General features: G+C 40.3%; 1 protein-coding gene across 1 annotated transcript in view; it reads right to left on the bottom strand.

Moving 5' to 3' along the window:
* Positions 1 to 5,210: 5,210 nt before the first annotated feature.
* The window catches only part of ASB4 (ankyrin repeat and SOCS box containing 4), a 60,163-nt gene continuing 41,882 nt past the window's right edge, over positions 5,211 to 23,491 (bottom strand). Inside the window, exons 3-5 of the mRNA XM_019443380.2 lie at positions 18,032 to 18,522; positions 8,534 to 8,647; positions 5,211 to 7,454 (exon numbers count right to left, since the gene is read on the bottom strand). Of these exons, the coding sequence (XP_019298925.1) occupies positions 7,266 to 7,454; positions 8,534 to 8,647; positions 18,032 to 18,522 (794 nt within the window). The 3' untranslated portion in view covers positions 5,211 to 7,265. The remainder of the gene's footprint in view (positions 7,455 to 8,533; positions 8,648 to 18,031; positions 18,523 to 23,491) is intronic.

The following is a 23,491-nucleotide window of genomic DNA, read 5'->3' as shown; positions in this document are numbered from 1 at the left end:
ATCCTAAGAGGTCTTTCCTTGCTGCTCAGACTTGAGCAGAGTCGGCAGTCCTGGGGCCCCTGAAGGACCTAATCATGTCAGTACTTCTGGGAACAATTTATCCTTTGAACACTGCCATGGAGAGAATTATATGCAGCCCTAGAACTTCAAAGTTTGCCTCTGTTCCCTCATCCCCTTACGTGCTGGAAGGAAGACTTCCTTCCCTCCATACCCGTGTCTCAGTGCAATTGAAAAAAAACACTCTTTGGGGCGCCTGGGTGGCTCAGTCGGTTAAGCGTCCGACGACTTCGTCTCAGGTCATGATCTCACAGTTCGTGGGTTCTAGCCCCGCGTCGGGCTCTGTGCTGACAGCTCAGAGCCTGAAGCCTGTTTCAGATTCTGTGTCTTCCTCTCTCTCTGCCCCTCCCCTGTTCACGCTCTGTCTCAAGAATAAATAAACATTAAACAAAAAAACATTAAAAACACCACACTCTTTAGCTTTTGATATTAAAAAAAAAACCCTAAGGTTATATAGTCGCTTCTTTGCTTGAGTAGATCATTCCATATGATTGGAGTGCTTTACGTGAGAAGAAAAGGGTTAATTAATGCCATGTTTAGACTTTTTTTCAAGTCTAAATCTTCAGAATTGTATTGGGGAAGGCAGGGAAGAAGAGGGGAATGATAAAGGCAGTTATCTGTATCAAGCATCATGAAAGTGCTCTGAACGTGATAAAATACCATATAAATGTTATGTGGTTGTGTCATAATTATTTACATAATTATGACACATAATATTGTGTCATAACTATCATAAAAGTTACGTGGTTAGAAAAAGAAGTAACTATGATAAGAATAATACTCTCTTGGTTTCCCATGGTGCTTCCCCATTGTTCAAGATACTTCATAACCTAATCCTGCCCCCACCCTGCCAACCTCATCTTCCACTCTCTACGACAAAGATTCATCTTCTGCTTCCATGAAGGTTGTCTAATTGGTGATGGTGAATACTTGTTATACATTTCAACCCTAACCCTTCACAGAGGCTACTGACTTACCTTAAATGCCTCCCTCTCCACTGCCCTGCTCTTACTCAAATTATTACTCAAATCCCACCCCTCTTCAGGTCACAGCTCAAGTCCACTTGCTTGACCACTGCTCACAGTGACCTCTGTCTTCTCTCAAGGCCAACAGTTCTTACCATCTGGACCACCACTGAGGCTGTCACTAACTTGTCACTTCCCTGTGCTTGTGCGTGTCAAGATCCCTAGAGGAAATGAATTGCACACTCAGAAGGGGTGATTGAAGATAATGTCATCACTACAATGCATAAAAGCATAGGTAGCAAAGAATGATGAAGTGCCTGGGACATAGACAACAGGAAGAAGCGTCTGCTACCTTTAGGTCTGGAGAAACAAGTGGAGGAAGCAGTTCGTATAATCCAAGGGACACAGTAGCTCAGAAGTGCTCACAGGAGCTGTGCCTTGGGAAAGGAATTCAGCTGCCATCTAGAGGAGGCTCAGCAAGAAAGGAACCAGGAAGTGTCCCAGTCTCCATTTCCTCTTGCCCTTCAGTCTTCAGTTGGCGTTGCCATTGACTGAACCCAGCAGGAAGCCAGGCAGGCAGGGGTTCAGCTGACACAGCCCACGCATGCTGTCCAGCCAAGACCCAAAAAAGAGAGAGTTTATGTTTCGAAGTGCAGCTCGTTTGTATGACTTGTTGTTGGAATCAAATTGATCATAACCTCCCCTGGTTCCCACTTTTGGTCACCCAAACACTGACTTTTAAGTTCCCCTGAATACGGAATGGGGTAGTGAGTAAACATCTTCCTTTGTGACTGTGGACCGTGTCTGGGCTCCTGAACCTTGAGAAGACCCCTGGTACTTAACTTCTACCTCTAAGATATCCTTAAACTCCCCATGAGAGTTCTGTTGTCAATTCTTTACGCTCGATAAGCACTAAGAACTAGTCCTCCAGTGTCTCTAATCTAGGACGTACAAGGTGGCATCATTATTTTATTTCCTTGGCTGGATTAGCATATATTTGCATAATTGTTATCCAATATCATTGAAGCATACCTATATCTGAGAAAACCAATTACTAAAGAAGAATTTTAAGCACACTAATCCACTTAGTGTTGCTAAAAAAAGAGAAAGAGAAAGAAAAGGAAAGAAAGCAACTGTTTTTTGAATGATCCTTTTTTCATATTTCATGTATCGCTTTGGGTGATAAGTATGACCCAAAATAGAAAGCAGGCAGTTTATCATCAAAATATAGGTTTTGAAAACCATTTCTCATCAACCATTTTATAGCAGGCTGACAGAAAAATAGCTCAGGTAGATAGTACCTAATTTTAAAAAAAAAACAGTATATTTTTTATTCTTACCTTTTAGTGAAAACGAAGAGAAACATTGTGCCACTGATGGTGAATCTTGCAGCGAATTGGTATCAACACCCCCTTTTTCCTTCCACTTATTTCGCAGAACCACACCTTTAGTAGTACTGAATAAATTCTTGAAAGTGAAAGAATAATTGAAAGAAATTCTTCAGCCCTCCCTGTTCATTCATTCTGATGTGCAATAACCCTCACCTGTAGGAATCTTATTGCTAACCTACATTCCTTCTGCTACAAAGTTAACCTCCTCCTACTCTTTCCCTCTTTGAAGATGGAAACACGGAAGACAGCTGCTCTCTGTCCACATGATGAAGTTCAAGTGACTCCATAACCCTCATGAAATAGTAAAAGGAGCCATTACCTCCTCGATAAACCCATTTACAAAAGGGCAAAGTTTCCTAAAGTAACTAATTTGCTTGTTTGCTAACCGTCCAAATCCATGTTAGTTTGACCTTCATCCCCCACCTCAAAAAATGCCCAAGAAGGTCAAGGACCCAGTTTGTCTTGTTTCCCTGATTGATTCCAGCTCTGAGCAAAGTGCCTAGTGCATGGTAGGAGCTCCAGAAATATTTGACAATGTGAGAAAAATGTGCCATGTATCACCTTTGCTATAGTTTCACTCTAAGAATACATCACCTTACTGGAAGAAGCCTCTCCCTAAATAATAATGATTATGAAAGTAACAAGGACTCTTAAAAATTGAGAACAAACTGAAGGTTGATGGGGGGGGAAGGGAGAGGGGATGGGTGATGGGTATTGAGGAGGGCACCTGTTGGAATGAGCACTGGGTGTTGTATGGAAACCAATTTGACAATAAATTTCATAAAAAAAAAAAAGAAAGTAACAAGGACAATGATAATAAAATGCTTACTATTTTCTGTGCTTTAATGTATAAGCAATTTAACCCTCTGATGGGGTTTTAGGACATGCCACCCCAAAGTATGATACTTTGGCATATTGGATATTTTAAGCTGAAGGAGTTTGAGAAAGTAACAGAAGCAAGAAGGTGGCTCTGATCTACCCCACACCTTCTCCTCTGGGAGGTGCCCTCCTTGGACCTGGAGGGAAGACTCATCTTTATCTTTTAAAACAAAGGAACACCAGAGAAGAATTCTAACAAACAGGGCTGGCTAATTTTCCCCTCATACTCCTTAAGGACCTATCATATTTTCTACACAGCTGCCCACTCTTTATCAAGCTTAACATAACCATACTCAGTTCTGTTTCTTTAGATCCTCATTTCCTTATGAAGGGTCCAGTGTCATGTAAAACTTGTATGCTTTTCTCCTATAATCTTCGTCAGTTTAATTTTCAGACCCAACCTGAGACCCTAAGAGAGTCAAGGAAAACTCTTTCTTCCTTTACACCTCAAAGCAATCATATACAACTATTATGATATAGATTCCATATTATCCCCATTTTATAAACGAGAAAGCTGAGGCATGAAGCATATCCCTAGATAATGGATCGAATAAGGTTGGGAGGCAGAAAATGAACCCAGATAGATAGGCACCAGAGCCAGGACTCTTAACATCTACCTGGAATGTATCCGTTTATACTCCTAAGGAAAGTGACAATGATTTTCTTCCAGATACTAGCCATGGTGTCTGTGTTTTAAAGAAAACCAGTGAATAATTGAGTTTTGTTTTTTTTTTTTTACGTTTTGAAGGTGTGTCAGTTTAAAACTTGAGTTCTTCACCATCGGGTGAGTAACAAAAATATAAAGCTCAGCTGTTTTTTCCAGCATTGATAACCCAATGCAAATGGTTTGTTACTTTTCTTGTCTGTGCAATCAGCTTTCGACTGCTGTGTTTTTTATTAGAAGCCCCTGAATTCAGGACGGAAGGACCAAATGACAATGTAGCACTACATGATCAAGAAATGTGTCTAGGGGTGCCCAGGTGGCTCAGTCGGTTGAGCATCTGACTTCACCTCAGGTCATGATCTCATGGTTTGAGTTTGAGCCCCGAGTCGGGCTCTGTGCTGACAGTTCAGAGCCTGGAGCCTGCTTCAGATTCTGTGTCTCCCCCTCTCTCTGCCCCTCCCCAGCTTGTGCTCTGTCTCTCTCTGTCTCAGAAATAAATATTTAAAAAAATTTTTTTAAAAAGAAATGTGTCTAGATCCTGAGAAGGGAGAAAGCTGGATAGATGGTCTTCCCTGGAATTAAAGATCCTTCCTCACATGTAACTTACGAAAATGAAGAGGTCTGTTTTCTCAGGTCACTAAATGACTATTTACAGAAAGTTACAAAAGTGGCATCATTTCCTCTGTTGCTGTTGCTCCGGGTTACGTGAATGGGGAGAATGAAGACAAATGAAAAGCCCAGGAGGACACAGATGGTGACAGGTGGGAGAGAATGATCTGATACCATTTCTTTTTTTTTTTTTTCCAACGTTTTTTATTTATTTTTGGGACAGAGAGAGACAGAGCATGAACGGGGGAGGGGCAGAGAGAGAGGGAGACACAGAATCGGAAACAGGCTCCAGGCTCCGAGCCATCAGCCCAGAGCCTGACGCGGGGCTCGAACTCACGGACCGCGAGATCGTGACCTGGCTGAAGTCGGACGCTTAACCGACTGCGCCACCCAGGCGCCCCTAATACCATTTCTTTATTATCTTTAAAATACTCTTGTTCCTACAGCAACTGCCTGCCTTTTATTTGTGTTTACCCTTTACTTTCTTTTGAAAATATTATTCATTTACAGGCACATTTCCTCATCCTCTTTTTCTTTCTAAATGTTGAAGAAAGCAATGACACATGTAGAGCTCTTCAGGTCTATCGCTTTAGTCAATTGGAAAAAAAAAAAAAGGCTTGTCGGTAAATAAACAACTCCTGAAGATGAAAGGAAACGAGGGCTTTATTTAAGTCCTCTAAATAAAAGTTCAGAGATGAAGAGAAATAACTTTTAAATGCACGAGTAAACAATTCAAAACAAGTAGGCTTGTATTATGTGCTAATTAACATAAAATGTTTAAGTACAAGCAAGCGGATTGAGAAATGTTTTCTAATGCAAGGAATATCCTCTCCCCTTGCCCTCAGCATTAAGTTTTATTGACAAAGACAGCGCATCACAAATGTTTTGGCCAGAATATTCCTGAAGGTGAGGGCAACATGTGTCTCCCCCCAGCACCTCTTGCTGCAAGCAAACCATCTTCTGAAGGACCATGTTTCACATGACTAGTTTATACAAATTCAGCAACCTATTCCACAATGTATAGATCTTATTTTAGTCCAGAACAGTCCTCTCAAAATATTTGAGTAAAACTGAAGAAAACCAGAAAGGTTATTGCACCTACTCATGATTTTTCCTACAGAGCTCAGGACGTATGAAAATCCCAGTCTACAAGCACAGTCTAGGTGGTGGGCTCGCGGAATATGTGACATCATCTCTACTCAAAACTCAAGCATCTAAAGTTAAATAAGATGAAGAACCACACAAATAAAAGAAACCTGCCCACAACTGGCAAATGGATTTGTTTGTGCTTAATTACTTCTGCTCTAACCTCTAAAAAAATGGTGCTAAGAGGCAATGGTCTTTTCTGAAAGTGATTAGCAAGAACAAAAAAGTGAAGCGAACTTGGCCTCACAAACCCTGAGGTCCAGAGGTTAATAACTATATTTCACTTTCTGCAAACCACTAACTAACAAGCCTGATTTGCACACTTCTCTTTCCAAGTCTTTCAAACTTTTACCATTTTCAAAAAGTCTCTCGATTTGCTTTCTGTAGCCAGCCATTGCTAGCAAAGGGTTCCTCATCTTCTAGCTAAGATGCTCTGAAATGTCAGGGTAGTACACAATGAGGCCAAGTAACCAACTTAAGTTCTTCCCTTCACACACTTTCTGGTACATCTTTTACTAAACTTTCTTGTGGCATACAGGGGAGCCACTGAGTGTGCAATATTTTTCCCGAGGGGAGCACTGAACAGAAAGTCCTACTAAAATAAAAAAAAAGTTTCTAGATGTTGGGAGAAACTGAAAGTGAATACATTTACACTAACAGCAGCAGGAGCTCCCTTTACGTCACACAGTCCCTTCACTCTTAATATTCATGCTTCAAAGGAAAACCACACTTCGGTTCGGAAACATGACTTTGAAAGACAAGCGCTAAAAATGAGTCTACACCTGTACTCTTGCCCCTGACATTTGACACTGCAGTTCCCTGCTCGTATGTCCGGATGCTCTGCTAAGCGGTGAGATTCTGGAGGGCAGGAGTCCTCACCTTACACTCATCTTTGCTTCTCCAGTCTCTGGCTCAATAAGCATGGGTTGAAATGTCCTTTTTTTGACTATTAAGTAGATTTTGCTTTTCGTTTCAAATTTAACTCAAAATCTCCTTGACTATGCTCATGTGCTCTCTTCACCAAGAAATAAGTTAAAGAGCTTAGAGTGGGGATCGGAGTTTGCAAAACTAGTGACAGTACTCTCTGCTAAGTGGTTATGGTGGCAGGAGGGAGGGTGGGGGGAGACACTGAGATTAAGAGGCCAGTCACAAAAGCCTATGATTTTGCTAACTCGACAGTAATGTAAACTTATTACTGACAAGGGAGAGAACGAGATTGGTTGTAAGAAAACCTGGGTCCCATTTCAATTGAGATGATATATGAAAAGTTTTACAAAAATGTATCAGGCACCAAGTAAAAACACTATACACACTAGTTATCACTGCTGTCGGTACCTTCTGGATCCATTCTTGTCTTTGAGAATTCCTTAACTTTACTTCTTGTTTATTTCCCCTCACCATGATACCCTAGGATTAATGACATGGAGTTTGTAAAGTGTTTTGAAATCCCTGAAGTATTATAATCAACCCAAGTACCGTTTTATTTATGCAAACTGTGTCTACCCGGTGAGTCCACTTAAACATCTAGGATTGGGAACTTCTGTCTCATAAGGCTTAATAAATGATTCCCTCTGGCTCTAAAAGCAAGTACTTTTTCAATGACAATGGGAGGGAAAGCAAAGGAATTGCTCTGTGACATCTGTTGTGCAACGTTCTTCGAATGGCGCATCTCGATAAATGCATCAGAGTCCTCGGAGAGTTACTGCACACAGTGAAGAGAGAGTGGTAAAAATCCCAGTATCTCTGCAAAGGAAAAAGCAAGACAGGTTAAAACCAGAAAAGCCCCGGAGTCTACTTCAATAGAAATCTACAATGAGGCAGTGAGTCCCTACTTCGTACACAATGGCAGCTTTCTAGCGTCTCCCACAGTGAGACAAAATTAAACACGAAATTGGGATGGGGGCTGAGAGGTGGTGCATGAGGAGAGAAGAGAGACGAGGGGGATATAGTACCCTATGCCACAATTCCGAACCCAGGAAATGAGATAAAATATACTTACGTGAACTGCCTGAGCCAGTGTATATCAAAACGGGCAATGTGAAATTAATCTAAATGCTATTGTATACACTTGACATGCCTTACGTGGCCCATACACTCAGATATTTATTCTATTAATGCCACTAAAGCCGGTTAAGTGACTTTTTAAGGGTAAGATAGTTAAAAAGTAGCAGAATAAGACTGCACCTAGGCAGCCCGCCTCCGGGCCGCATGAACTTTGCACTCTGCTCCTGATACCTCCCCACGTGTTGGAGACAGCCTGCGAGGGCTAAAACCAAGAACAGGAGGCTCTGTGGGAGGACTGGTTTGCAAAGGGAGCAAAGTCCATTTGCCGAGTGGGAACTCAGCTTTGTCAATGGCTTTCTGCAGAACTTATTAAGGATTTTTAATACGGCTCCTGCCTACTTCAAGGCTTCAAGCTATTGAAAAATGAATGACACGATCTACATGAAAGACACATCTTCTGGCAAAAATATTATATATGAACAATTGCAATTATTATTATTACTGTTATTACTATTATTATTCCAGTATCTAGATTATTGAGGAGAAAGTAAAATTGTCATCTCTGTACCATTGTTCAACATGCCCTTAAATGGAAAAGTCCCCCAAGACATTCTCAAACACTACAGACTTGATGCATCTATTTATTCTTCTTCTCACACCTGCATTTTATAGCCATGTGCTTCATGTGACAAATAAATATTCGAGTAGGTCTTACAGGCATTCTGAAAGCCAGTTCTTCAATTAGAACGTTCTGTACTTCCACTGCAGTCTTGAACTACTTTATAGTGAAAACCATGGGAAGCAAATGGATTCGCTACCTCCAAGTCATCATCTGGGATGGCTCTTTTCCACTTCACGTTCCACCTGATGTGTTCATAGGCATTGACTACAACTTCGATTGCTTTGGGACAAGAATGGCAGGCCTGTATCACCTGGAGAGGAAGCAGACAGGTTTATTTGTTCAACGCACATGTACAATTCATTCATTCCCACAAAGACACCAAGAACTGATGGATCTGTTAGGCTCCTTGCAGCCTTCAAAGGCTTTTGCGAAGTCTCCCGCCTTTGAGTTTTCAAACACACTGCCAGCCCCAAGGCGGATGGGAAGATTAATAAAATCACAGGACCTCCTTTCACCATTCAGGAGCAAGTGAAAACGAGGTGCTAACGAAGCAGGTGGAAGCCTGATGAAATGCTCATCTTGCCCTTACAAGCCTCACCCCTTCCCAACAGCTTCTGTGTCCACCTGAACACCTCCAGCTTCTCTCTGCCAAATTGGCCTCGTCTCCGGAAGTCTTTTGAGTATGGCCTATTTTCATTTCAAAGGGACCCAACTGGTTCTGCAATGTGTCCACCAACTGGTCCATAGGCAACCTGCAGCAAAAGTACTCTGGACTCCGAATTTACTCACCTTTCTTTCCTTTGCCAACAGACAAGCAGCCCCAGCCACAGACTTTCACCTTTAAATTTTCTCATCGTGAGTTACACATCGGTTCCATTTTTCCCTTGAAACTCCAGAAAACTGTGGAGTCCTCTTCACTGGACTTGAGATGCAGAGAAAGCCCCCCATTGCTGACATTACAAGGGACACATGCCTTCGCACTCAAACAACTTTATCCAAAGAGAAGTTCTTCCTGCTTTCCCAGTCCTTTCCAACCTCAGCCTACTGTTGCTGGCCAAAGGGACGCAACACTGGATTTCCCCACCTCCTTTACAAGTTTGTCATAAGTGATCTAGAATTGCATTTTTTAGTGTGGGCTGTTAAGTACCTACCAGCTTGAGGCCCTAGGCAAAAGTGAGACAGAAAGATTATCATTCTAATGCCGTGTGTGTGTGTGTGTGTGTGTGTGTGAGTGTGGTCACCGGAATGGAGGGCCCATGTCAGGAAAGTGCTGATGTTCAGAGCAGGTAAGATGGAACCAGCTGACAGTGCACCTGCACTGCCAGTCTGATGAGCTTGGGACTGACTTCACAGGCCATAGGAGGCTATTACATTTTCTTAACAAGAAAGGGTTATATTCAATCAATTCATTCCATTAGGAGGCCTTTATTGAGCGCTGTGTTTAGCAGTATGACAGTAATTCCGAGAAGTTTATGACCTGTTTTTTGTCTTCAAGGAGTTTACGGCCTAGTTGAAGAGAAAAGATACACATTTTTCAAAGAGAGAGCAATGTAAGCCAGTAACTAATAAAAGACTAACTTAAAGATCATCAAGTGTCCCTTGGGCATCATGAGCAAAAGCACAAAGGAGAAAACAAGGATATGAAGGTCAGAGAACAGTGAAGAGGCTGAATGGGGGTGTATCAAACGGCTTCTCAGCTAGCTTCACTTTCAGTCCTGAGAATGGATGGTAACTGAAGCTCTGAGAAAGAATAGTAGGGCTTAATGACTACTCAGACATGGGGAGTAAAGAATGCAACTTTCAAGACGGAGAACAAGGACATATGGGGGTGCCACTGACAGAACTGAACAAGTTGGAAGGGTATACTAATTGGAGAGTTGTCAGGTCCCAGACAGGAGGATATGTCATATGCAATGTCTTAATGTCAGTCAAAAATGTGCATGATAGCACTCCACCGAAAAGGCCAAGAAGGAGGTGGAGATTTGTACATCATTAAAGAATGTGCTGGCTAAAGCCAAGTGGCTCAATAATGTTCTAAATGGGAATGAATGCAAATGGTAGAGGACCGTGGTCTAAAGTTTGAGGAATCCTAATAGGCAGGAGAGAGGGAGAAGGAAAAAAGTTATAGTTATCATTTTTTGAGTACTTATTATTTGTCAGGGACTATGTCAAATCTTTGCATATTTACCTTGCACAATCTTCAAACAACTTTATGAGATTAGCTCTACTCTTATACCCATTTTACAGATTTAGAATCTAAGAAAATTTAAACTCAAAGTTATTTAGCTCAGCAATGACAGAGCTAGGATTCAAACTCAGGTCTGTGTGACTCCAAAGGTCAAAAGAAAACGGGACCTGTCAGAGTGAAAGACATCAAGCTAGGAGAGCTTTGGAAGCTGGATTATCACCAAAGCCACGAGGATCAGAGAGATGAAGACAGATTAGATACCACAAGATCTGATTAGAAAGCCAGTTTACTAAGAGTTGGGTGGATTCAAACAGGGAGGAATCAGCTTGTGAGAGACAGAGGATGGATACACAGCTGTAACTAGGGCAGATCTATTCTCATCTTCAAGACCTTGGTGCCATAACATACATGGTTTTAGAGACCCCATAAATAACTTTCCCTCCTGACTTTAGAACCTACTAAAAAATAAGATGAAGGTGACAATCCAAGATCAGAATGTCGTTTTTATTATTAATACAACTGATTACATATAATACCTTGAATTATGGGGCCACATCAAGCTTCCTTACACTACACCCCGAATATAAATTTGCATCACCAAACTACAGGCCTTTGCCTGATGTAAAGAGGGTGTTCCTAGAAGCTTACCACAAGGAAGAACCAAGAATTCAGGTATTCTCTATGTCCACAGTTAATCAAGCAAGTTCGTTCTTCCTCCCAACTTATCAGTAGGTTAAGTGGAAAGTGATAAGGTTGGAGACAGAGGTTTGGGGTGGGGAGGGTTATTTTAGCAGAATTTCCCTTACAAACACATGGGACCAAGGAGATGGCAGTTCTTTTCTATTGTAACAAATCAAAACCCAGTTCCAATGGTCGAGACCCAATGGGAATCAGGAACAACAAAATATGGTGAGATGAAGCAGAGTCATCAGAGTGGGGATTCTAGGAAAGAAAGATTTTTAAGAACTTATTGAAACACAGTTTCAAATCAGGAGGCATGGCCTCAGCAGAGGACTGTGTCAGCCCCAGCAAACAGGCCAACGAGAAGGTCTCAAGAAGGAATAAGGAAGATTTATTGAAATAGAGGTTTGAGTCAGTGGTATGCAAAAAAATGTTCAATTACAGGCTTTCTGAGGAAAAAAAACCTGTGTATATTTATATGTACATAAATGCATTATAAATTTTTACCAATATAATGTGTGGCCCACAATTTATAAATAATAAAATGTCCAATACTCTTTATTTCCAATTCTGTAGAGCTGATTGGTTCCCACAGAATGCTTTCACGGATTTTGTATCGATTTTGTACGGATATTGAATTGCATTCATAGCCAAAATCTATGTCTGCCTTTGAATAACACATGTAGTTCTTATGTGAATGTTGGTTGATATTTTTATTACACGGAAGAGTAATTGTTCCACAAATGTGAGGCAATGAAGACAATATTGGAACTTCACTCATTCATCAATGACATGAGTAATTTTTTGTTGAAATATATAAATGTTTTCGAATACTGGAATCATACTTCCTCACTTTTTGGTGCTACCCACTTTTTTAAAAAGATGTTTATTTATTTATTTTGAGAGAGAGAGAGTGCACGCACAAGAGACAGGCAGAGAGACAGGGAGAGAGAATCCCAAGCAGGCTCCATGCTGATAGCACAGAGTTTGATCCCATGACCATGAGATCATGACCTGAGCCCAAATCAAGAGTCAGGCACTTAACCAACTGAGCCACACAGGAGCCCCCACACATTTAAATTTAGTCTGTATTAGTAACATTCACCCCATTAATTTCTTAGGTCTAGACATCAACAAAGTAACAAATCAAGGTCTGGTCAGTAGCATTTGCTGATTTCTGTGGTGTAAATACTCCCATCATGGTCTATTCACAGCTACCAACCTGAGGTCACTGAATGTATGGTTGGTAAGAAATGTGCAGTAACAAATAATTACATAATATAATATTTCCACTAAACAGGTATAATAGATGCATGTAACATCAAGAGCATTGATATATAAAGTGATTAAGAAATATAAAGATGTGCACCTGGGTGGCTCAGTTGGTTAAACATCCAACTTCTCCCCTCTGTGTCTCCCTCTCTCTGCCCCTCCCCTCCTTGTGCTCTGTCTCTCTCTTAAAAATAAATAAACATTAAAAAAATTTTTTAAGAAATATAAAGAAAATAATTGGGAAATAATGTGTTTCAAATACCTATGATCTTTGTTTTTAGTATACTTTACTTATTGTAAGTTTATTTTATTTAATTTTTAATAATGGCTGCACTTAACAATCAGCTCACACAATTCCTGATAAGTTGTCAGCCCTCATAAGCCACAGTGAAGCAATTCCAGCATTCAGTTGCTTTTAGTTGTCTCATATTTAAGAAGCACCGTTATAAGCCATGACAGACTAACTGTATCTACTGAAGCTCTAAATCAGTCAAAGTGGCTGGGTCCAAATGAACACAACATAAATACTTGCTTAATGCATAGGAACCACTCACATACATATTCTGGGAAGAGTGCCCAAAACTGAGCTGCTGACCATGACTTTTTCAGCCGTGCCTAAACAAATAAAGAGCAATCCTGTATCATCAACCCATAGGGAGTAAGGAGGTGGGTTGAAGCCAGAGAGCCATTGCTAAAGGACCTCTGAAAAGTCATCATTTTTTGTGTTTACAAAAAGTGTAGCTAGAAGAACTTCCATCTCGGTCCTTGGCTGTTAGGGTAGTAATTTTTCAGCACCTTGGTCTTAGAAAATGGAGGCAAATGTGGCTGCTCTTTTCTCTACAGATGGGATGAGGATGGCAGATGGGTAGTTCCAGGTGAAAGAGACCGACAGAATCTGAGGCTGACAAATTAATTTGTACACTCGTTATAAACTACTAACGCAGTGTCATAGAATGCTACAGTCCCAAGAGACCCTAAAAGTTATTCAACACCCACGCCCCCAATTTGGAGAGGAAAAAATTGAAACCAGAGAGGTACATAGTAAAAGGAAGCATGAGAACTTAATCTCAGGTCTTCTTAATCTGAGTTTAGTGTTCTTCCAAATATATTCTGATTACTTTATTTTACTTCTTAGGTAATGGCCAGTGAAATTAATAGTTTAAGGACACAAATCTCATTGCACAGATATTTTGACACAAGAAACAGTCTTTACCATAATTATGTTAGGCTGAATTTTGTTGAAACTTCAAACTAATTCTCTTTTAAATGTAAAGATGTTGCTGCTAACATAAAAATAGCAACTATCCGGAACTCCATAGACATCCTTTTCTAAAAACCTCCAGACAAATCCTTTCTGAAAGGATGATATGTGGTGAGAAGTACATTGGTAATCAATTGATAATCCAAAATACAGATTTAAATGTCAGAGTTACTAGTACAAGGATGATAGGTGAAATTAATCCAAGGCTTGAATCAAAAATATATTTATACTGGAATTATAAAAACAAAAAGCTATAAAAGTATGGAGAAATGAGAAAGCTTGTAATGAGGTTTAGCACATAGTTTCAGGGTTCACTCCGAAAACTGGCCTCTGCTCTGCATTAATTCCCTGGGTGCATTCACTCTACAAGGAAGCCACACTGGTTACATTTAAAGACAAAATGCTCACATACCCAACACAGGTAATTTGTCCCCAGATATTCCTTACTTTCCCCTTCTGCCAGCACCTTCATCACAGATGACCAACATCTTGCAACACATTACCTACTTCCCAACTAGGGTTTGCAAATTTAACAAATACAGACTGCCAGGTTAAATTTGAATTTCAGATAGACAGCACAGAATTTTCAGTGTAGCCATGTCCCAAACATTGCATGGGACATGTTTATATTAAAGATTACTTATTATATATCTAAAATTTATATTTAACTGAACATTCTGTATTTTATTCGTCAACACCATTCATAGCCCCTATTCAGAAAAAGTTCCAACTAAGTTATGGCTACAAGAACACCATCCATTCATAGTTCAGGAGCCTAATTCACACACCTGGTGCCTCAATTTGCGCCTGGTATACTCCCATATATCACAGAGAGATAACTTGCCACCTTTCATGAGGCTAAAAAAAAGAATTAAGTAGTTCTTAACCTGCAGTCTTTCAATGCACGAAGTCCAAAGCTCCCACTGCTGTCATTAGGTTTTGCTGACACTGACCACTAAGTTTTCTGCTGACAGAAGATGGTTCTCACAGCAGGAAATGCTCCTCTGAGGAGCCTGACAGCCTCCCAGCTCTCTTCACTGGCACATCAGGATTCTTCCAGAACTAAGACAGTTGGACACACTGTCTTCAGGCTTCAATAATTATTACACTAGGCAACAACAATGATAAAGATCCTTAAGAGACAGCAATCCCCAAATCATCACAATACACTGATTCCCAGGAACCTTGACCATCAAATGAGAAAGGACTATTGTGGACCCAAAGGGAGAAGATTCTGCTCCTTCTTTGTCAGCCTGGAAAACAGAAGATGCCCAATGAATTTCACTTTCTGTCTCTGGGATCTCTATTCTTTCTTCACTGAGGAACAACTGGACAACAATTTCTTCCCACGCTGGTGGCAACTGGAGACACCTTTGGATACTTCCCCTCATCATCTGACCCCTGAAAGCATAGATTAAAAAACAGATTCAAGATAAATCTCCCTGCCACCCTTCCCCTACAAGTGCCGCCTCTGTAAGCCACGTCAGCAGAGAAACTCTTAAGACTACCTCTGCCCTTTTATGTTGATATATCTGTGCAGAAAAGTACTTAATGATCAAAAAACTTTCTTGTATTTTGGGCTTCATTTGCAGCATTGTTCAACGGCAGAAATCATCCTTCCTTCTCCCAAACCCTCATGTACATTTCCCTCCCCTAGAAAAATGTCTTTCTTGCCCTACAAGAAAACCCAATCTTGGCTCCCTGGGGTGTCACTTCCTTCTGAATTATGCTTTGAGAAAAAAAAAATCAAATGTCCTTTTATACCCTGGAAAGCAATTGCGGACCCTATAATTCTTTTTTTTTCCCTTATGTAATTTATACATTGGCTTTCAGTGAAATACACCCTCTACAAATTTGCTTTGTATTTGGAAGACAGCATCTTCAGCTCTGACCTTGTTCCTTGTAAATAAGGAAACTGAATTCCCCATCCACATGAGAACAAATCACTTTATCTTCTGGATAAATGAGTCAGTCATTTACTTGTCGTAAAGATGACTCTCTCTTTGGAAAGTCGGGCTGTGGAGTAGTTGTGCTAAATCACTTTGAAGCATCTGCATAGTAAATTGAATAGTTTTTCTTTAGTTTTCCTTTGGAAGGGGGCCAGTGCTCTCACACTGTCTGTTGGGTAGCAACAAAAATGTTTATAATACAAGCCATCAACCGGTAGCCAATTCTATCCTAAATCTCTTTAGCATATGGCTAAACCAGAGGAACTCAGAGAAGCAAAACACAACTAAGAACACATTAACTCTGGATAGTGTCCTTGGAACACATAATCATACACCTATTTTACAGGCTGGTAGAGCCACCAAAGTTAGGCTGGCAGGAGGGACTCCTATAATAGACCCAGTGTGTGTTTTGAGAGGAGGAGTATGAAAGGAAACCATTTTATTGAGCACCACTACTGGGCTGGATGGTTAACATATCTTACTCACTTACTCCTGAAACATTTTTGAAAAGTTGATATTTTTACCTTCGTTTTTTAGATGAGGAAATTGAGATCTGAGAGATCAACGACTTGTTCAAACATCACACGGCAAGTAAATGGCCAAGCCAGGACTCATCACTAAGCCTCTGCCTCTAACCTTCTTCACTGTCACCTCTCAGAGGAGTGCCTTTGTGAAAAGAAAGGGACATTCTTCACATTTGCAGGAAAGACTTCTTGCTGGAGAACAGAAGCTCCATGGGAAGGCCCGTTCTCCTTAATCTGGCTCTCAACGGGGAATGAGGAGAGGGTATTCTAGTTACTTTTGCAGAGACCTGTTTCATCCGCAGTCAACCAGCAGTGAGTCTCAGACTAAAACTCAATAGTTCGCCTCTGGACAGTCTCACACGTTGTCTCTCCTGGTTGGAAAGGACCCTGTGGGTAAACCAGGCCCAGAGCACTGATTCTACTGATCAAGAAATATGTAATAATAGCAAAGGGATTGCCATCACTTCTTCAATGGTTACCACAGCTCTGGCACAATGCCAACACTTCTAAAATATTATCATTTAATTCTCAAAACAAACTTATGAGAAGGTTATTCTTTTTTTAAAATTGTCTGACTTTATTGATTTACTTTAAGAGAAACAGAGCGAGCAGGAGAAGGGCAGAGAGAGAGAGAAAGAGAATCACAAGCAGGCTCCGCATCATCAGCATGGAGCCCAGTGTAGGGCTTAAAGTCATGAACCACGAGATCATGACTTGAGCTGAAACCAAGAGTCGGGCACTTTACTGACTGAGCCATCCAGGTGCCCCGAGAAGGCTATTATTATTCACAATTAAATGAGGTAGGTACGTTTCTCTGGAAGCTCCATGCCCTTAGTCCCTCTCCATCCTCTTCTATAGAAAGAAGGTGGCCTTAGAACATAAATACACAGAAAATTATGTTTCATGGAGTGAGCTGTATTTGAAAGAGATCACTTGTATGTCTTCTGGAAGTTGCACTGTGAAGATGGCCAGCCTAATGAGGTGTGTGTGGGGAAAGAAGATGGACATAGACCAAAGAAGTGGTACTCACAGATGTGGGACTGGGTTGGGGCAGAGACTGCAAAGACTGTCAGTGACTCCAGAGAAAGAGTAAAGAAAGGTTTGCACCATCCCCTAGGCTCTGAAAATACCTGTGTGCTACCAGTAAGATTAATTGCCTTCAAATGTAGGACCGACTCTGCATATTCTTGCCAAGCCATAAGGGCAGAGTGTACCCATTTCACAGGGGAGGCATTTGAAGCTCAGGAGGTTTAGTAATGTATTCAGAGTCAAATTCTTAGGTAAGTGGCAAGACCTCAGTTTGCTTGACCCCAAAGTCTATGCTTCTTTATTCCTGGCATGAATAGCTTGGTTTCTCTAGAATGGATGAGTTACTGGAGACAATGCAGAGATAAAAATTTAAAGCAGGAACAATTCCATGTGTAATTTAAAATATATTCTGCTTAAAAGACGGCGAGTATTTGCCTGTGTAACACTACTGACCTCTCCAGTAGCCTTAAAGTGACCTTCTTATCTCTCTCAATTCAGTCCTGGCAGAAGCTGCTCCCAATTCACTGGTGCTCACCCAAGACATGGAAAATTATCTGCCACTCTCGTTCTCATTCTTAGCTCTCAGCCCCAGATTTCAAACAAACTTGGACCACGACAAAGTAACCAGGGTTGTGTGTGCAAATGTGAGGACAGTTGGAATTAGCCCAGAGATTCAAGCCTCAAATAAGCTTGAGTCACCAGAAGAGTTGAGACCAAGCCATCCTTGAAGTCTCTGGGAACCCTGCTGACTACCCTGTTCTATACTTGGCATCTTTAGACATAACCTCACCTTGTGGAACTGTGGAGGGTATATTCGAGCAGCCCCATGGTTCAACAGCAGTTGGTAGCAGATCTCAGGCTGGGCAGCTGGGCGCACAGAGGTGACCTTCAGCACATACTGAATGGCAGCACAGCCATTGATATCCATGAGATTGGCTTCTGCACCAGCCTCCAGCATCATGTGCATGAGCACGTGGTCACAGTTCCAGGCTGCCTTGTGCAGGGGAGATTTGAAGTCGTCATCCCTGGCGTTGACCTCAGCTTTGTAGTCCAGCAGCATGCGGCAGATGAGGTGGTGGTCCCTGCTGTACTCCTGCTCTTTAAAGCGGAGGGCCCAGTAAGTGGCGATAGCCAACGGGGTCTCCATGTGGGCGTTCACACTGTCCACGACGGCACCGTGTTCCACGTAGAAGGCCACCAGCTCAGGGAGGCCGAAGTGGGCAGCTGTGTGCAAGGGCGTCTCCTCATCCTGGTTGTTCGTCTTCATGTTCACGTTGGCCCCTAGAAAGGGAGATTGAGGAAGACAATTTCGCAAACATATTTTGCCATTATTTCCCAAGTTCAAGAGACTTTTCTCACCGCCTCCCTTTCAACCTCTGATTGCCTTACGGGATCAGTTCTTTCCAGGGTAACTTGGTCTCCTGGGAAACCAGGCGTTTGAAACAACAGTGCCATCTTCTGGACAATCAGCAAATGTACCGGGGTTGGGTAGGGGTAGGGAGAGAAGGGAGGATGTCCGCAGAAAAGCTGGGGGTAATTCTTACCCCCAGATGGATGGGGAAATACAAAGTGATTCCTATAACTAAATAGCTTTTATCGATAAGGTAGCAAATATCATTGAAAAGAAAGTTTATATTGCAACCTTTGAAGCTCAGACAGTTGGTTTTAAAAATCATCAATTTCTTTGCATATTTCACAAAATCCTGTTCTTCTTTTTCAAAGCTGGGAAACCTGAAAGTTTGGTCCAAGCAAACTTTAGTGTTGTGGAACTTGCCCAGCTCTGACTGAAAACAGCAGGTACCAGAGCCACTCAAGTGCAAGGCCCCCTTGGGGTACACTGGAGAAAAACAAAAAGCACAAACACTGACCACCAAACTAGCCTAAAAGGTCATATTTTGCTTGGAAAGGGGTAGAAGCCAGTATAATAGAAATACTCATTGAAAGAAAGACAGTGACTTCAAGACATATTTGATTTATGGTTGATAATGGCTGTTACAAATACAAATTTGTAGTATTTGGAACGTCCCACAGAAATTATTTAACCAAACCCACTTATCCAACACACCAGGAAAGTGAGGTGAATTTTATTTTTCTGATAGAGAATGTTAAGTACTAAAACGGTCAACTTAAGAGCCTGAAATTTTCTTCCTTGCCTAATTTAATGGAGTGAACGCGATGACCCCTGGGGGCCTACTCTATAATCAATTCTACTGGAAATTTTTATAGCTACTTCAAGTACAAATCTGGAAAGGTATTATTATTACGATTACTACTATTATTATTATTATTTCAGCAGCTAAGATTTACTATGTACTTGCCATGTGCAGCATTCTGAGCTAAATGTTTTCCATATAGTGCCTTATCGAATCTTTTTAGCAACCCTTTACAATAGGGGCAATTTTTATCCTATTTTTACAGATGAAGAAATTTGTATTTAGAGAGGCTAATAATTCCCTCAAGCTAAGAAGCAGTAGAACGGAGGTTTGAAAGCAGACAGCCTGGCTCTGAAATCTCTTACTACTGTACTATTCTACCTCATTTTTCTAGAAGTCTTTTCTGTGCATTGCTCTCTTTTGGTATTTGAAAACTTGAAAGTAGTGGAGAAATCACATTGCATTTTGTTAATTTTTTAAAAATTGGTTTTTCATGGATTGCTCCTTTATGCCCTTTTTTATGGCATCCTCTCTGGTCACATGGAAACTGCTTGAGAAAGGCAATACTCCCACAAACATGCTCAGTATCCTATACAAAATCAACCCCCCGGTGAGGTTTCTGAAAGCACATTGTTCTATAAACTCCGAGGCTGCCTGTACTCCCAACTTGCAGAAAGCAGAATTCTAACCAAAGACGGTCTCTTACAGAGTCATCTGCGTTCATCAGTATTCCACCCCTGAGAAATTCTGGGTCAGGTGTCTTTCCAGGTCAGCCCTTCTTTGCTCATTTTAGGGAAATGGAATGAATAAGAATGTCTTCCCAAAAGCCAAATGTGGGGTCACTTCAGACACTGGAGAATTTCCAGTAAGGAAAGGAATCAAAGGGTCAGAATGAAATTTTTACAGGCCAACTTGGAACAAACCACATCCTTTATTTTTTAATGTACTTGGACATTTACAATTGATCCTTGACCTGTTGGTACAACTAGATGTGCTGCATAGTTTTCTTTTCTGAATAGGCGATCTTTATTTTTATATTCGAATTGTATCTTTGAGTGTAACTTTTCCAGAGAATATATAAAGTAGGATGATTTCTTTTTTATTTTAGATTTTGTGATTTATTCAAGAAATTAGACACCATAAATATAAATTCTTGGAACCTTTTTAAAAATATTCTTAATGTAAAAATACAATGTAGGGGTCCTTGCGCGGCTCAGTAGACTGAGCGTCCGACTTCAGCTCAGGTAATGATCTCATGGTTCGTGAGTTGGAGCCTTGCGGTGGGTTCTGCACTGACAGCTGGGAGCCTGGAACCTGCTTCAGTTTCTGTGTCTTCCTCTCTCTCTCTGCCCCTTCCCCGCTTGTCCTCTCTCTCTCTCTTTCTTTCAAAAATAAATAAATACACATTAAAAAAAAGAAGAAAGAAAGCAAATACAATGTGTTAGTTGCCTAGCACTGCCGTAATAACAAAGTGCCACAAACTAGGTTGCTTAAAACAATGGAAATTTATTCACAGTTCTTGAGACAGGAAATCTGAAATTAAGGTGTCGGCAAGGTTGGTTCCTCGTGAGGGCTTTAAGGGAGACTCTGGGTCGTGCCTCTCCTAGCTTCTGGGGATGGCTGGCAATCCTTGGTGTTCTTGGTTTATAGGTGTATCACTCCAACGTCTGTCTTCATCTTCCCATGGCCTTGTGTCTGTGTCTGTGTTTTCACATGGCTATCTTCTTATAAGGACACCAGTCATACTGTGGTAGGGGCACATCCTGCTCCTACTCAGCTAATTACATCTGCAACAACCCTATTTCCAAACAAGATCACATGCTGAAGTACTGGGGATTAGCACTTCAACATACAGTGAAACCTTGGTTTGCAAGCATAACTGGTTCCAGAAACATGCTTGTAATCCAAAGCAGTCATGTATCAAAGTAAATTTCAAGAACCATTGGCTTGGTTGTGATCATGTGATGTTAGGCGTCATGTACTACTCATATTACAAGACATCACTCGTTTATCAAGTTAAAATTTATTAGAAATGTTTGCTCATCTTGCAGAACACTCACAGAACAAGTTACTTACAATCCAAGGTTTTACTTTATCTTCTTTTGGGGAAGTGGGGCTAAGATTCAACCCGTAACATAAAACATGCATTACATAATATATAAAGATATGTATGTATAGTTTTTTAAAATATTGTAAAGCCATCACCCACAGAGTCGTATTCCAGTCAAGAAATGAAACACCTCCCAGAGCCAGAGAAGACCTCCACTTTCCTGCTGTCTTTCCCCATTGCCAGAGGAACCTAATATGCGTTTCTTTAGAGTTTTGCTACCTTTTTATATATCTCTAAACAAGATAGTTTCATTTTTTTGAACTTTATATAGATGAAATAATAAACACATATTCTTCTATGACTTGCTTCTTTCATTCAACATTATGTTTGTGAAAATAAGCTATGTTGTGATGTTTAGCTGTCTTTTGTTCATTTTATTGTGTTCTGTCTCACTGCGCAAGAAATTCACAATTTATCCATCCTACTGGGTATTGGAAATTTCTAGTTTCAGGCTATTGCCATTACTGCCGCTGTGAGCATTCTTGTACATTCTTGTACCCTGGTGCTCATGGGTAGGATTTTCCCTGGGTTCCATACCTATGAATGGAATTATATGATCATTGGGTATGCATATCTTCAACTTCATTAGATAGTGTTAGGCAGGTCCAGTTTATGCTTTCATAAGCCATGCGTGAGGGTTCTTATGCCATATTCTCATGCATGTTTGGTATTTTTGGTCTCTTTAATTTTAGCCAATCTGCTGGGTACATACATAGTAATATGTCATTGGGTTTAAATGTTTGTTTCCCTAATTAACAATTAATTTAGACAAATTTAAATATTTTTATTGACCAATACTGCCTTTTGTTTTCTCTTCTAAGCATTTCCATGTTGTTATAGGATTACTTTAAATGTCATTTAAAAATAACTACATAACAGTAACTACATAACTCCATGCAGTGAGTTTACCCAACTGTTGGATAAGAAGATTTTTTCCAAAATTTTGATCTTATAATTAATGCTACAAGTAACAAATTTGTATGAAAATTTTAGGATTATTTCTTTGGCATAAATTCCCTCCCACACACACACACACATAGAATCATTAAGCTGAAATGTGTGAACTGTTTTAAAGACTTTTATGAATAATTGTTAAAAGTTATATAACTCATTGATGTATAGCAGTGATATTTCACTCATCAGTATGTTGTTATATAATTTTAATTTTTTTTGTTAGATTGTAAGTAAAAATGATCTTCTTTACAAAAAATCTAGGGGTGCCTGGATGGCTCCGTTCATTAAGCGTCTGACCTCTTCATCATCTCGAGGTTCATGAGTTCAAACTCTGTTTTGGGTTCTGTGCTGACAGCTCAGAGCTTGGAGCCTGCTTCAGATTCTGTGTCTTCCTCTCTCTCTGTTCCTCCACTGCTCATGCTCTGTCTCTCTTTCAAAAATAATAAACATTAAAACATTTTTTTAAATCTAAATGCATTTGATTATTAGAGTGTGAACACTTTTTCTGTAATTATCAACTAGTGGTATTTCTTCTTTAGTTAATTGTCCAGAGTTTTGTTCTTTTATACATTAAATACTTTCTGCTTTGTTTACATTTATAGGACTCCGTCATTAAATTAAGATGTAGGCCTACATTATCATAATCCCTATAAATTTTGTAACCGACTTTTTTGCTTTTTATTAAACACAATGATGTTAACTTTCTTTTTTTAAATATTAGAATGTGTTGTACCTCTCAGAGGTAGCATTGCTATCCAGATTAATTATAATTTTTTATAGCTTTTTATAGATTTTTAAAATATTTAACATTTGATTCATCTGAAACTTATTTTGGTGTAGACAACAATTTAGGAAGAATTGACATTCTTAAAATATAGACCCTCTTCATACAGAAATCTGGTCTATTTCTCCAAATGGTTTTCTTTTTTTTCAACAATTTTTAATGTTTATTTTCAAGAGACAAAGAGAGACCGAGTGCTAACAGTGGAGGGGCAGAGAGAGAGGGAGACACAGAATCTGAAGCAGGCTCCAG

This window comes from Panthera pardus, unplaced genomic scaffold (assembly GCF_024362965.1).
Source record: "Panthera pardus isolate Hobbes unplaced genomic scaffold, ASM2436296v1 HiC_scaffold_8, whole genome shotgun sequence".
In the NCBI taxonomy this organism is placed as follows: domain Eukaryota; kingdom Metazoa; phylum Chordata; class Mammalia; order Carnivora; family Felidae; genus Panthera; species Panthera pardus.
Note: the sequence above shows the minus strand (reverse complement) of the source record. Positions and strands in the feature narration are given on the sequence as shown.